Here is a 17074-nt window from a genome sequence, read left to right as displayed (position 1 = left end):
AAAAAAATTACAAGTTGCCTCACAGATATTTTCGTAATAAAAATTGTTACGTTTTTTATTTAGGAGTTGTTAAATGACCGCTACCCTGCAGCCACGACTGCAGCCTTAAATACCTATCCAAAATGTCTTTCAGCTCTCCTACTAGTATGTCTGACACAAATTTTATGCAATATCAAGTGTCAGATCTAAACGTACACTATAAGTACCAACTGTATGTAAATATTCTTACAAAAAGAAAGAATGGCATTTATGTATAAATATAAACAATAAGTGACTTGTATTAGTATTTTTTTGAGTGCAACACATTGTTTAGGTACTAGAATTTCGGTAAGATTACTTACAATTTTTTGGATGTTATATTTTAAATGTCAGACAGTACATACACAGGTAATTAATATACGAGGACACGACAAATACAAGGACACGACAAATACCAAAAAGAAAAAATAAACTAAACGATAAGACTAATACAATAGAAATTGACTTATAAGCGTATGATTAAAAAAAATAATTAACTTTTAATAGTTATCGTCGTTTATAATGTTTTATTTACAATTTAATGACGAAACCAATTAAATTACCTGAAAGAATGGCTAGTTTTATTTCATCCTGGCATTGGTTAATTACTTCCTCGACCTTTTTTGGCGCTGATGCAGGAATTTCGCATTTATTGGTAGGTTTCGTCTGAAATAAATTGTATTGTTTAATTATCTATTTAACTCCTATAGAAACATCATTACAAATATTCTTAAAAATTGCTTCCACCGGAGGAACAAATAGCATCATGTAGCAACATTTTTGTTGCCTGTGTTTCTTCTTGTTTGTAAATTTAGGAACTTATTAGCAACAAATGTAAACTTTTTATTTCCACTGACAGAACTTTTTGTTTCCGGTCGTTTCTGATAACTGAGAGAGAGCAACTTAGTGTTTCCACCGCGGTTGGTAAACATGGATCAAGATGATGAAATAGCTGCAGCAGCGGCGGCCTATATAGTGTTGTCGGCAAAAAAGAAAAAAAGAAAGCACAAATGTTGGGTGAAACCAAGTCTCTGTGATAGAAGTGAATATGGTGGCATGCATCTACTCAATGTATTAAAAAAAGACGATGTATACATAGGAAATAATAAAAATAATGGTAGTGTCAAAAATTTTTTACGAATGTCCAGCACCGATTTTGAATGGTTATTATGTCAAATTGCCCCCAAAATACAGAAAGAAGATACAAATTATAGACAAGCCATTTCACCAATGGAACGACTACTGCTCACACTGCGATTCCTTGCAACAGGCGATTCTTACCATTCCTTGATGTACTTGTTCAAAATTTCGGTATCATCAATTAGTAGAATTATACCAGAAGTATGTAAAGTAATCGCTGAAGTTCTGAAGGATAAACTTAAGGTAAGTAGATACCTCGGTAGATATACAGCTTTTCAATCAAATGACATAATGTAATTAGTAGTAGACATTTTATTAAATTTTAATAAAAACCAATTTTTTGAAGTGTGAGAAAAAAATTAACAAGATATTCTATTTAAATTCTAAATAAAAAATTTAAAAAATTTAATTAAAAAATTAAAGAGATATTCTTTTTAACAAATAATATTTTATCAGTAATTTACATCAAGTCCTGCACCTGACATGGCCAGACGTATCGCATCAGATATAGATGATTCTTGAAGATTTCTACAAGGCTGCTTTTCTTTTGAGAGTGTCGAATTGTTTGTCTCTGTTTGGGGAAGATAGTTAGTTTCATAACAAGAGCTATTTGGGGATGGCATAGGTGTGTGTGTTGTTGAGGCTGGTGATGTTACAGAATCATTGGTACTGGATGAGTAATAGTTCTGGTTATCTGAATAATATCTTGCTGTGTTGTTATTGGCCGAAGGTGTATGCCAACTTTGATAACATGGAAATGGCTGATCGTATTTACCCATAGATGCGTCATACAAAATATTAGAGATCAAATGCTCTACCGTGTTTTTAGCGTTTTCATTTTGAAGATTTTCGATTTTACAAGCAACTAGTTCGCCGAAAATTTGGAACCGATTACGTGGCTTTTTATTTTGTAGCTGCTTCAGCAATACATATGCCTCTTCCTGTCGTTCGTCAGTTTTCACATCAGCTTGTCTTTTCTTCATTGTTTTTGGACTTTTAAAGAGCCTAGGTCCCTGTTTACTTTTTGTAGTGCTGCTTGTGGAAGGCGTTGGAGATCTGGTTCTGTTTTCATTAGGCTTTGTAGGTGTTTCAGTAATAGCAGCAACAGTTTTGTTCAGTGTCGACGTCATTGTTCGCCTCTCCAACAATAAAAGAAGAATCAGTTACTGCATCTGCCTCGTCTGCTATATTGGAATCTTGCGATTCAACTTCCCCGCTGTCCGTTGCACTGCTGTCTGACCCATCATCTTCACCCTGAAAATTAAAAATATATTTTTACTTCTTACTCTTTTAATATGAAATACAAATTATATTTAAAGCGAGAAAAGTTTTGATTAAACAAATTTACCGGTTTTTAATTTTTCAGATGCCTCAGAGTAGAGAGGAGTGGCTTATTACGGGACATCAATTCGCTAATCTTTAGAATTTTCCTAAATGTGCCGGGGTTATGGATGGCAAACACATTATGATACAAGCACCAAAACATAGTGGCAGTGAATTTTATAATTATAAGTCCTTCTTCAGTGTGGTGTTATTTATTGTGGCCAACGCAAATTATGAGGTGATGTATCTTAATGTGGGCAGCCAAGGTCGTATATCCGACGGTGGAGTGTTTGACAGTACTCATTTCAAAAAAATGTTATATCAAAACACGCTCAATTTGCCTGAATTAGAACCATTGCCAGGAAGAACAAAAGCTGTTCCGTTTGTTTTTCTAGAAGATGACGCTTTTCACCTATCACCAAACTTATTGAAACCTTACCCTGGCACTCAAGAGAAAGGTTCCTCAAAACGAATTTTTAATTACCGCTTGTCACGCGCTAGGCGTATTTCTGAGAACGTTTTTGGAATCATGTCTGCTAGGTTCAGGGTATTAAGAAAACCCATGCTACTTGAACCCGACAGAGTGGAATTAGTTGTTGCTGCATGTGTATATCTCCATAATTTTCTGAGAAGCAGTTTACATTCCCGAAAGTCATACTCACCTCCTGGCACCTTTGATTCAGAAGACAAAGATACGGGCGAAAGGATCCCAGGTTCTTGGAGAAACGAAATAAAGAACAATATGTTTGCATCACTGCAAAAACAAGCACGTAATTCAACGTTGGAAGCTAAACAAGTTCGAGATGAATTTGCTCAATATTTTATGTCACCCGAAGGAATGGTTCCATGGCAAAATAATTTTTAACTTTGTATAAAAATTACAAATAAAACAAAAAAAATACGTACCTCACTTGTAGTTATTCCTTTTTCAGTACATTTTCTAACTTTGTTCCTGCCCGCAAGAAACAACAAGACTTCATAAGCAAACCATTTTGAAATAAATACGGCGCCGGCTCCCGACTTTTTTAACGTACGATATTTTTTTCTTTCTCTATAGAATTGTGCAATAACATTTTTCATTTTTCTTTTCACTTCTTCTATATTTGAGCCTGTTTTTTCTGCCAATGTTGTCCAAGCATCGTGTTTCGCATTTCTACATTTATACTGGGCGTGCTTTGTATTCCATAAACACTCACAAAGCTTATAGTTTTCGATTAATTCGAGTACTAACTCATTTGTCCACATGAACGGCATTTTTCTATTTTTTCACACGTCCGACCGACTATAAATTATTCCACGTTCGCCGTCGAGCTGCACTAGACAAAAACAAGTCACTACAAGTTGCTGTATCTGTTTCCACTCAGACAACATTATGTTTATGTTGCCTGTTGTTGCCGTATTTCTTTTGAAGTTTACCGCTAAAACTGGAAACCACCAACAATCGCAAACATGCAACACTTGTTGTCGAAACAAGAAGAAACACTTAGGAACTTTGAGGAACTTTGCGAAACATTTTTAAGCAACAAGCAACAGAAACACAAAAGTTCCTTCATGTTCCTCTGGTGGAAACTATACTTTAAACAACAACGGAAACGCAATTATAATTATTACGCATTAAAGCTAAGAATCTGGTGTTCGCGAATTTAGTTACACGGATTGAAGCCACCAAGTTTATGGCATATTACCTTAAATGCTGTTCGTGAAAATCTTATTACGAATATGAATCTATTATTTGTCATTATTTATCTTTGGCACTACTTATTATTGTTTTTTAATTCGTAAAAGTAAATAATGTATCAAAGTTCAATAAGCTCCTCTTTCGACTCTGTTAAGCTACAGAACTGTCTGGGTAATGAAATGAATCCGGTCGATATGTCAATAGCGACTTTACCATTTCCAATATCTAACAAGTGCTTCGAAAACAAAATTGCGCTTTGATCTGGTTCCAAAAACACTCGCACGTTATTTGTCAATTGGATTGTCTTTACATGCCGCCACAAATAGGATGATGTTAGGCATGCGTTTAGTTCGTCTAAATCAGTTAATTGGGGAATAATTATTAAATAAGGAGCAGTCTGGCAATAGAATTATGGCTTCACCAAAAATGTTTTTGATTGAAACGATTAATTTGCATACCTGTAAAATTTTCGCCATTGCTTTATTTTGGGAGATTTTGCAATCTGGTGTTGCATTATTTTGTATGTTGAACGGTAATTTTAAAACAAATTTAATATGCAATTCGTCCGCCTTCAGATGAAGCCAACGCTACGGCTACTGATCCTTGCCAATAACAATAAAATTAGTATTGTTTTTTTTTGTCGATCCCGGAGCGTCAATGATAAAATTTAAGATATGATTTTATTATATTTTATTTTTGTTTTATTGCATTTTATTCTATTCTATTTTATTTTATTTAATTTTAATTTTATTTAACTTTATTTTGTTTTATTCTATTTTATTTTACTCTATTTTCGCGGCGAATAAAAACCGCACGTAATTAATTAAGTTAATCGCCGTATTAAAGATGCGTTATACTTGAAAAAGCCACATGGAATGCCTATTTTCTATTGTTTTTTACGAAATTTTGTATAACTCCGGTTCTAAGAACCGGATCATAGTTTACCAAACACCATTTTGTTCATTTTTTTAAAGAAACAATTTTCATTTTGGTAAAATTAAATATCTATATTAGTTTAGGAGATACAATAATTTAAACAATTAAATTGTTAATAACAAATTATCCGACGGATATCCCCCCCCCCCTGGTACTCTTAAAATATCGAATCAACATATAAAAAAAACGGATGTGGCAGTCCAGTGGGACTGCCGGTAGAAGTTATACTTCTATACACGCGTTGGTCGTTACAAATTTATATGGGAGTCAATCTGTACAATCATTACAGGACTGTCCAATACACAACAGTAATAATTGTGCGTTGTCTTTGTACCAGTCTTTGTAAATTTACAATACATGTATTTTGTGAAAAAAACTTATACAGTTTTTTACAAAATTTTTATAACTTTGACCAGCTTTCTTTACGGCGATAATCTCAAATCGTAAGTAACTTAGTTAAATAGACTGTCAAATGTTTCATGTATAACTATTTGTAGCTCATCCCTGATGATGTCGATGACTATCGACGAAATATTGGAATAATAAAGGAACAAGAGTACACTTAGCCTATTCTTTCAACTGTGTTTACCCAAAGAGTCTCAAAGTTTATTTTCTAACTTAATCAGTTGATTAACACTACTTTATATATATATATATATATATATATATATATATATATATATATAGATATACATATATACATATATATAATTATATATATATATATATATATATATATATATATATATATATATTGGTATTTAGGCGTCACGCCCTTCCGGTAGGGATCTATGGAGGAGTATCACTGAGCCGCAAACCCTTATCTCTTGTCGTACTGCTCCACTAGCCGATCAGACACCAGCATATTCTAGTATAAGCCGCAGATATGTTTTAGAATTTTAAACTGCTGCGTTAGCCTCATTTATTTTTCTGTGCACCGAGCCGGGGCTTGAACCCATATCCACTGAACCATTCGACAGTGAAGCGATTGATAATCGGCCGTCTGGCCCGCTTTGCTATCTGACCGGCTATCTGCATTGTAACTACATGAAGAAAATCTTCAGAATAATCTGTCATTACCTGCTTCAATTTATTTATCACCTGACGAGATTGCGCTTCGATTACTCTCAGCAGTATTTATAAGAATTATTAAAAGAGCAAGCGATAAAAGGCAAAATCGGAGAGGATCAGGCAGGCTTCACGGCAGGAAGATCATGCATAGACCACATATACACACTGGAACAACTGTTGGAAAAGAAAAAAGCAAAAAATAGAGATATACACTTGGCATTTGTGGACCTGAGAAAGGCGTATGACTCTGTACCAAGGTCAGAACTATGGGAGGCAATGTACAAATTAGAAATACAGACGGAACTCATAGAAGCTACAAAAGCTCTATATAAAGAAAATAAAGTGTCCATTAAAATGGGAACAAGAATCATAGGAGACTTCACCACAACAAAAGGGCTCCTGCAGGGTTGTTCCACATCTCCAACCCTATTCAAAATATACTTAGAGAAAGCCTTGACTACATGGAAAAGAAAATGCGAAGGCATGGGAGTACCGGTACGGAACGAATACCTATATACATTAAGTTTTGCAGACGATCAAGTAGTGATTGCACAAGACCAAGACGACCTCAGCTACATGATGAAAAAACTACAAGAAGAATATACCAAGGCTGGCCTAGATATTAACCTCGCGAAAACAGAGTACCTATCTACAAGTGAAGAAGACATAGAAGATCTACAGATTGATGACAACGTAACAATCAAAGGAAAGGATAAATTCAAATACCTGGGGTTTATAATCACGAAAAAGGCAACAACAGAGGAAGAAATTACACAAAGATTAGGACAAACAAGAACAGCAATCCGACAACTTAACTCAGTATGGTGGGATAGACACCTAAATATGAAGACAAAAACGCAGATTTATAAAACATTAGTGCGAAGTATTATGACATATGGGGCTGAAAATTGGATCATAAACAAGAAAACCAGCAGTAAGATAGTAGCAACAGAGATGGAATGCCTGCGAAGATGCTGCAGAGTAACAAGAATGGATAGGAGAAGTAATGACGAAATAAAGCAAAGAACATCAATAGAAACAGACATACTAACATATATAGAACAAAAAAGACTAAAGTGGTATGGACATGTAAGAAGAACTAGCGACAGCAGATGGATAAAGAAAATAACCGAATGGAGCCCCATAGGAAGGAGGAAAAGAGGACGACCCCGAAAATCCTGGAGGAACGAAGTAGACGACGCCATGAGTAAGAGAGGACTGAACGATGGAGAATGGAACAACAGAGAGAGATGGAAACGGTTGAGCGAGGGAAGGCAGTGAATACTGTAGAATCCCTAAATATATATATATTAAAAGTTTAGTTATATCATACATAGAACGTGATTGATATTGAATTTTTCCAGCCCTAAGCAGTAGCAGTTTCAAGAGGTTCAATAACAGCACTTGACTTAAAGTTATTTTTTGGCTCTACCCCATTTTTACAAATGTAGGAATTAATAATAAAATCGAAAATAAAGCAAACAAAATATAAAAAAATTCTGGAACAACCTCAAATATAAATGACAAAATGTTAATTTAAGCATATTTTTCTCGTGTAAATTGTTGTGTAAATTGGCCGTATTTTGACCAATCTCAATCAAACAAGCAGACTTTTTCTTTATAGTGTTAAGTAGACCTTATGATAAAATTTTTAAGAATCTAATACACATTTTCTACGAAACTAAGAAAGTTACCGCTATCTAAGTCATTAAGAATTAATAAACTGTAAAGTGAAACTAAAACCGCTAAAAATAGAAATACCTTAAAAATAATATTTAGGTGTATATATTAGTTCCAATAACAGATACAATCTATTTTAAGATAATTACCACTAATTTAGCAACAACACCATTCTTATTACGTACCAAATTGAATATTATGGAACACTTTTACCGTTACACAACGCTAAAGGAAGCACGCCAAATGTATTGTTTCAAATCGATTCACTTTTTTTGTTGTCAAAACTGAAGAATATCCACTTTAACCTTGAAGAGGGTATAATTATGATTGCATAAATAATAGTCTATTAGGAATTTTAAGTCAAGGCTGGTGCATATCATTAAAGTAATAATATTGTTGATTGTTACTAAATTTTGTCACAATTTTTTTAGAACATAGTGATGAATAGTGTAGTCAAAGTTTTTGTCGAGGATGGCCTATTGGCCAATAACTATAAGTTAAATAAAATTTCGTAAGTTAATGTTTAACGACCTCCGATTCCAAGTGGTCATCTCTGTCCTCTCAGTCTGGCTGTCACCTGTCCCCTTTCCTTCTATCTCCTTCTGAATATTTTTTTACCTTGTATTCACCAATGAAATATTTGGAATTGAAATACTTATTTAGGTGTTCAACATATAGGTGTTCTTATCTTTTCACTTTTGATTTGTGATTCTATTCTTCTAATAATTCAATTCTTCTTGCTCAATGGCGGATCGGTACTCTCTATGGAGGGTTGTCACTGCACATTTTGCAAGGTAGTCCGATACTTCTACCGACTGTTGATTTATTTCTTGCGATTTTGACCACACGGGTCTCCCCAATTATGCTTACGTGGTCATTCAATTCTTTTTTTCTCTTTGGTGTCCAATCGTTTATATTCTGTACGTTCCATTTTCTTCTAAAGTCTTCACTCGTCTTTCGATCTTTCACCGTATTTCCTTTAATTTTTCTCAGTACTCTCATCTCCATCATTTCCAGTGGCCTTTATGTTGTAACTGTGTCTGGTCTTGTTACTGATGCATACGTCATTATTGGTCTTATGGCTTTATAGATTCTTGATTTTATCTGTGTTATGTTGGTTTCGCTGTACAGTGTAATAAAGTCATATTGCCAGTCTATTTGCCTTTTGTACTTGATGCCGCAATTCTCTCTTCAGGTTTCCATAGCTGGACAGTATAATTCCAAGGTATATTATTTCCATTACGTGTTCCATACTGATGCCATCTATTTCTAAGTTACACACGGTTAATTCTTTGCTGATGAGTATTGTTTTGGTTTTCTGAGTCGAAAAGGTCATATCAAATTCTTGTGCTCTTATTTTAAATATGTAGACTGGTCTTTGCAGACTATCTTCATCTTGGGCAACCAATATTACTTATTTATTGGGCATACAGCTTGATGCGTCCACCTGTTTTATTCCGTTGCCTATGTATTAGGTTTTGAAAGTTGTCTATCTATTTTGACTTCCATTTTATTGTTTTCGTATATATTTTTAATAGTTTTTATATCTAAGGGAAGTTTTCTATTGTGAAGAAGTTTGATTACATATTTGAGTCCCACTCTGTTAAATGCTTTTTTCAAGTCAGGCACAGTAATGCTGGTCAATTATAGTGATTTTTCGGTAATTTTCTTTATGACTAATATTGCATCTGTACAAAATCTTCCAGTATTTTGGTTGAATTTGGCTGTCATTAATACGTTCTTTATTAAAGATTGAAGACAATATGTTATCTATAGTAACGAGAGAAGGGAAAGTCAGATAGATTTTCTGCTGTGTAGAAGAATTCAGCTAAAAGAGGTTACGAACTGTAAAGTGATCAAAGGTGAGTGTGTAGATAGTCAACACCAACCGGTGATAGTGGATAATCAGATAAAGGTGAGGCGGAAAGGAAAATAAGTAGGACACCAATAAGTAAAGTGATGGAAGTTAAAGAATAAGGATTTGACAAAAGTCTTTAAAAGTAGAGTGCTGGAAAAGCTTGAGGAAAAAGATACGGTAAATGACTGGTGAGAAGCCAACAGTAAAGTTGTAATGGGAGTGGGAGAGGGAACGAGTGCTAGGAAAAACTGGTAAGAAAATCTGGTAAAGGGCCTTCTAGAGACAAAGAAACTTAGAAAGAAGCTAGACACTGTGCAGCAAAGGTTAAGGAGAGATACACCGATAGAAGGTAAACAGTTTGGGTTTATGCCAGAAAGGAGGACAACGGATGCCTTGTTTGCGTTGAGACAACTAGTAGAGAAATATTTAGTCGCGATTTTAAATTTACGCTACTATTTACCTCCTCCCTAAAGGTTGGAGCAATAAAATTTGTGGTAACTCCTCATGCAGGTCAAATGACATTCCCTACTGGACTACTAACCATGAATGTTATCATCTGTTTTGTCAGAAACCTTGTTGCTCTTCTCTTATTATGTATTTTTATTTAATCTTATTAGCAAATATCCTAGCAGCAGTTTAAAAGTTTAATTGGGAAACGTGATTGATTCTACGATAATTGGTAGAATTTCTTTTCTTTTCTTTTCTTTGTGTATGGAAATCCCATAGGTATCGTGCTAGAATTCGGTGGTCCACATAATCGCTATATAATGTTCTCATCTACACTATAGCATATCTGTGACATATTTTCCATTATGATTTTTCTACGTACCTTCGTTAAATTACTGTTTTATATTTTCTGACATAATCTGGAGTTTACAGTTTTCCAGAATCAACTTCTTCTGTTCGTTTGTTCTCCTAGTTCTTTTCCTTGCTAAGGTCGTCTTCAAAAGTTTCTGTCCTGTATCCGAGGGTTTCCGAAGTACTGAGGTAAACGTAATTCATACATTGGAATAAAAGAACCAGAAATCGACGAAATATAACAATAACCAATAAATAATTTTTATTTAGTTTAGAATAAAACAATTGTAACAGATAAAAGACTTAACAAAAACCATAAATATGCTAGAATTTAAAGCCAAAAAGTATAGATTAGCAATAAATGAAAGCAAAACCAAATACATGTCATTGAAAGGGGGGTAGAAAAAAGACAAGTAATAACTGCCAATTAAAAATTTAAAGGTACTTTAAGATCCTAGGATTATAAAAGGCAACAGAACTAGGGACAGAAGTAGGATACAATTCAGAAGAGTAATCAAGCTATCAGAAAAACTAAACATTATTTAAATCTAAATACGAAATCAGAAATTCAATACAAGATGAGGAGATTTCTAAGTAACCAAAGACTTCATTTGCCAATCTGATATCGGATGGTAACATGTTATAATTCAGTCCATTCCTATTTATAGTGCTGAAGCTTAAACTATTGATGTTGACTTGATGAGAAAGCTGGAAGCTTTTAAGATGTGTTTTTTAGAAAAATTTTAAAAATACCATTAACCGATCATATTGCAAACGAAATGGTGTTGCACAGAATGGGAAGAGACAGTGAACTTTTGACCACCATTAAAAGGAGAAGAACAGCATATTTGGAATAAAAACTTGAAACTGATAAGTACAAGTTATTGCAGCTGATTATGAAAGGTAAAATGGAAGGAAAAAAGAGTACCGGTAGATGACAAATATCCTGGCTGAAAAACATTCGCGATTGAATTGGAAGAAACACACAAACGCTTTTAAGAAAAGCAGAAGATAGTACGAATTTGCAACGGTTATTATAACCTTCATTAGTGTAGTCAGCACTAGAAGAAGAAGTAGAAGAATGTTAGAATAAACTTAACGGGCAAATTAACATCAGAAGGTACAAAATATTGATCAGAGAAGTAATCACTTACGCAATGGAAACTTGAGACAATAACAAAAAAGATGATCCAAGAAGATAAAAAAGACAAATAATAGGATCAATATTAAGACCAAAAATAGTTTATGACAGAGAAACAAGAATAAGAACCAACACATAAATATAATTAGAAATTAAAGGAGAAAGTAGTAAAATACATATCAAGCCGTCTAGAATGGGTGAATAAGAAAACCTTCTAAAATAAAAAAACAATCACCAAGTGGATTTCACTGGAACTAAGAAACAGAAGAAGACTAGTTAAAGAAAGGCAAGACCAGATAAAAGAGGACATAAAAATAATGAAAGCAATAACAACAGTGGCAGATCTACGATTATTAAAAGGGGAGACCGATCGGCTAAATTTCTAGATAATATAATAAAACAATTTTTTTTTAATTAATTAATTAATTTCACTTATTTTTTTATAGAATTAAGTTATATATAATTTTGTATATATATATATATATATATATATATATATATATATATATAATATATATATATATATATATATATATATATATATATATATATATAATATAATTTTTCCAAGTGTGAGTCGTATGGCTAAATCTGGATAGTACTAATTAATGTGGCGATACCTAAGAACAATAATCTGCGTGTTAAATACAATGAAAAGATCGTCAAGTACAGAGATCTGGAAATTCAAATACGAAGACAATGGAGAATGGAAAGTATCCTGACAATACCTATTCTTCTCTACTACTGGGGTCCTTCTGAAGAACCCCTAAAAAGATAAAAAAGCTGGGTCTGCATGAACATCTCTATAAGATAAAAAAGCTGGGTCTGCATGAGTTGTGTACGAAAATATTTTTGGGAGACACTCCAGTATACCAAGTCCCCTAATGCTCGATAACACGCTATCCTCGATAACACGCATGATAATCCTTTTCATAACGTAGGTATCTGGGATGAGTGAATTTTCTTCTTAGAGGGAGTGAGAGCCATATATCTAAATTTGGATAATATTAATCATGTAGACGTAAAATGTAGACAGTATAAAACTATTTAGATTTAGCTACTACTAACTAAAGTATTTAGATTTAGAACAGACGAAGAGAATCTAAAGGAAAAAATGACAAGGACGGAGAATACAAAAGACTAAATAGAATAATTCGAAAAAAAAATAACCGAAGCAAAAGAGAAATGGCTGGAAACAAAATGCGTGGAAATAGAAGAACTACAACAAAGGCACGATTTTTTTAATTTACATAAAAAGGTAAAAGAGTTTACATCGACTACCAAGAGAACGACTTTTTACACCATGCTGAACACGGATGGCAAACTGCTAGAATCAACGGAAGATAAACTGAAAGAATGAGAAAACTATATTAAAATTCTTTTTCACGACATACGAGAAGAACCAAGATTGGAAAATAACAACGAAGGGCCAACAATTCTGAAATCTGAAATCATAAATGCAATTAATCATCTTAAAACAAATAAAAGCCCAGGTCCAGACGGAATATACCCAGAAACGTTAAAATTAATCAGCGAAGAAAATATCGAAATATTTGTCCTTTTATTCAATGGCATTTATGATACAGGCAAAATACCCCAAGATTGGCTGGAGTCAATATTCATCCCACTACCAAAAAAGCCAAACCCACAACACTGCAATGAGTTCCGTCTGATAAGCCTTATGAGTCATGCAGTAAAAGTCCTACTAAAAATCGTACATAATCGTATCTATAGAAAGTGCGAAACAATCATCGGAGACGATCAGTTTGGATTCAGAGCCGGCATGGAAACGAAAGAAGCCCTGTTCAGTTTACTAGTTCTCGCCCAAAAATGCTACGACCAACAGAAAGATATATTTATATGCTTTATAGAATTCGAAAAAGTATTTGATAGAGTAAGACACGACCTACTATTAGAACGTTTGCAAGAAGTCGGTTTAGATGGAAAAGACATCAAATTCTTAAAAAACTTGTACTGGAACCAAAACGCCAGAGTTAGGATCGAAGGTTCCACATTCGCAGAAGTAGAAATTAGGAGTGGAGTTAGACAGGGATGTGTTCTGTCTGCTGTTTAATCTTTACTCCGAGTTTCTATTTAAAGAAGCATTGGAGGATTCCAAGGATGGAGTCAATGTGAATGGCGTAAATATCAACAGTATCAGATACGCCGATGATACAGTGCTAATTGCGGATTCCGACTAAGGTCTACAACGACTCATCGACAAGACCAACTCGACCTGTGAGCAATTTGGTATGAAAATAAACATTAAAAAAACCAAAGTGATGTCAATCCGAAAAAACCAAAACGTAACTCAACCTTGCACAATAAATGGGCACATTTTAGAACAGGTCAATAGATTTAAGTTATGTTGGATCGATAGCAGCCTAAATCCTGATCTAGAAATAAGATCGAGAATAGAACAGGCCAGAAAATCTTTCGAAAAAATAAAAAAACTGCTTTGTGATTCTCGAATAAAACTCGAAATTCGACTACGTTTATCAGAATGATACGTCTGGTCGACTCTTCTATATGCAGTTGAAACGTGGACCCTTAAAACATCAACCGTAAATAAATTGGAGGCCTTTGAAATGTGGATCCACCGGAGAATACTCAAAATTTCATGGACATCGCATACCTCAAACGAAGTGCTGCATAGAATAGGCAAGGAAAGAGAACTTTTTAACACAGTAAAAGTTAGAAAAACATCATACCTAGGCCACATACTGAGAAATAATAAGTACCAATATGCCCAACTTATAGTGAAAGGAAAAATCGAGGGAAAGAGAGGCCTAGGAAGGAAAAGACTATAGTGGCTCAGAAACATCCGACAATGGACAGGGCTAAATTTTGAACAGCTAATAAGAACAGCTGAAGATAGAGAAGAGTTTAAAATTGTAGTAGCCAACCTCCATTGAGGAGAGGGCACTTTAAGAAGAAGATTTAACTTTTTTTAATTTCACATACAAAAATTAAATCATTTCATATTTTACGTAGTTAATTTATAATAATATATTGCTAATAAATAAAAAATTTAAAAAGTAATATTTAATTGTTAAGCAAGTAATAAAAATTTCAATGCAAAATCTAAACGATGTGTTCTTATAAGCGCGTAACGATCAATGACTTTATCGAGATCTATATGAATATCATAATGAATATTCATCCATGCCAGGCCAACTAGTCTTTCTTCAGCCATGGGTGACCGTAGCCAAATTTTAATTAATCTTAAAGTATAGAATGATCTTTCTGCTCTAGATACAGTCAAAAGTAATATCACAAACATTTTCAAGAAAATATGAATTGTAGGATAGATATCATCAATATCACAAAACTCTAATAGTTTTAAACTAACATAAGAAATGCCGTATTGTTCTTTTCGTCAATTTGCTTCCCACAATTCCAATTCTGCTCTTAGAGTTTTATATCCAGAAGTTTTATATCAACAAGAAAATGAACAGCATTTGCTATTGACAATTCGTCAGATTTTTCTAATAACTCGGGAAATATAATTGAGAAACTGTACAAATTTATTATTTCTTCAGAAAAGCGAGATTTTGAATCTTCGATGATGTTATCAATTATAGGAGTATATATAGATCATCTAAATTCTTCTTGAGGACTTTCACATTTTAAACTTAAAAACATTTCATTACATTTTCTTGTTTTAGATTTAAAATCTTCAAAACATCATTAAGCATATCACGTACTAATTTTAAATCGATTTTTTATTTGTAAAAAAATTGATTTAATGGCAAAGTGCAGAAAGGTACTACTGATAAGCCGATAGTGGTCATAAAATAGTCAGTTTCAGATATAAAAGATTTTAATATCTTTGCCTTTGCATTAGTCTATATATCACTCCTGAAACTGGATGAGAGTAACGCAAGATAGACGAGCTTGGAAACACGAGGAAGAAGCAGTGGACTTTTAAGGCTGGATGATGATATATCACTCCACGAAGATATAGTGTCAAGTTATTCGTGAATTTGTGGCAGAGATTCTCGAAATTGAAGAACTCCGATGTGACGTTCAGCCCATCTCGTCCCGCACAAACCACTGAATTGATGGCCTATCATTTTTTTAAGAACTACAATGAGTTTTGACGAAGCTTTTAAAAAGAAGAAAAAGTGATAAAGAATTACCAATTGAAAAAATTAAAATATGATTGAAAAATGGTAACTAAACAGCATTAACAGCTTCATTTTTGAAGGTAATTACTGTACCAACAGTAACATAAAGTTGCTTTTTTTAAGTTTCTAATACAGCTTGAACTAAGTTAAAAAAAATTAAATCACTTGGTTTGAGAGGGGGACCGATAGCCCCCCCTTAGATCCGCCTATGAATAAGACTGGAAGACAGGATGCAGAAACAAAAAAGATAGAAATTACCAACCAATGATGCAAAAATAGAGTTATAAGAAAAGAGAAAACCAAAGAGATGTTAAAGAGAGTTAAAGAGAATCCTCAAATAAGGTAAACTTCAAATAGAGGAATACTGTATATCACTCGAGATTTCCATAATCTAACAAAATTGACTTAAATGATGGTTAATCAAAAGATAAAAGTTATGACACTAAATTGTACTTTATCTAAAAGGACAATATTATAACTTGATTTCTGTTTGTCTAGATAATCTACGAAGAGCATTTTTGTTAAATTTATATACATATACATAAATGTCAATATAATCTCAGTACCTTGTTAGTATCTTGATGATAAATTAAGATAAGATAAAACAAGTTTGAAAAGTGTTTTGCCTTCTCAAGTGTGTACTTAGATTAAGTTTGTATGTTTTTTTTTGGAATTAGTCTTTGAAAATAGCTTTAGCTGTAAAAACTGAAACGTTAAATTAAGTAACATTTCCATGAAATTGATTTAAAATAAAAACAAAAATAGCTTTAATATACCATAATAATAATTGTTAATACCTATAATACATTTGTAAACTGATTTTATTATTAAAGAAAGTTTTATATTTGCCAATAACCGCTTTTCTCTAGGCATTTCGACTCCTATTAAAATTCATACCTCGTTTAATCCTGCAGCCAAGGCAGCTGAAAAGCACACAAGTGACAAAATCGTAAGTCCACCGAACATTTTTGATGGTATTAGTGAACCAACTCACAAACTTAGACTGTTCACGGTTAATTCAAAAACGCCGGATAATCGAAAAAATTGCACAATTTCTACGACTCTGGCTTCACCTACTCTCATTTTTCCCACTACGCAGGGTTGTCTTCTGCATCGGCCACAGTTAAATAACTCGCTTGATTTTATATGCAGGCGAACAGCGGCGTACATCTGCATTGAGAGGTATTCCTCAAGATTTTTTTTTGTATTTGGTGTCCAGTAATGTGAGACTGCTATTTCACTCGTTGTTACCGTTGAAAACCATTATAAGTGACAGTCGTTTAGTAGGTTATGGATTTCTA

General features: G+C 33.5%; 1 protein-coding gene across 2 annotated transcripts in view; it reads right to left on the bottom strand.

Annotated features, from left to right (window-relative positions):
• The window catches only part of Obp73a (Odorant-binding protein 73a), a 39512-nt gene extending 22657 nt beyond the window's left edge, over positions 1-16855 (bottom strand). The window contains exons 1-2 of one of the 2 annotated variants that reach the window (XM_072539565.1): positions 16671-16855; positions 582-684 (exon numbers count right to left, since the gene is read on the bottom strand). In XM_072539565.1, the coding sequence (XP_072395666.1) occupies positions 582-684; positions 16671-16739 (172 nt within the window). In that variant the 5' untranslated portion in view covers positions 16740-16855. The remainder of the gene's footprint in view (positions 1-581; positions 685-16670) is intronic. The other variant, XM_072539564.1, reaches the window with a different exon arrangement.
• Between the last annotated feature and the right edge of the window lie 219 nt (positions 16856-17074).

The sequence above is a fragment of the Diabrotica undecimpunctata genome, chromosome 7 (assembly GCF_040954645.1).
Source record: "Diabrotica undecimpunctata isolate CICGRU chromosome 7, icDiaUnde3, whole genome shotgun sequence".
Taxonomy (NCBI): Eukaryota; Metazoa; Arthropoda; class Insecta; order Coleoptera; family Chrysomelidae; genus Diabrotica; species Diabrotica undecimpunctata.
This window is presented reverse-complemented; position numbering and strand designations above follow the sequence as displayed.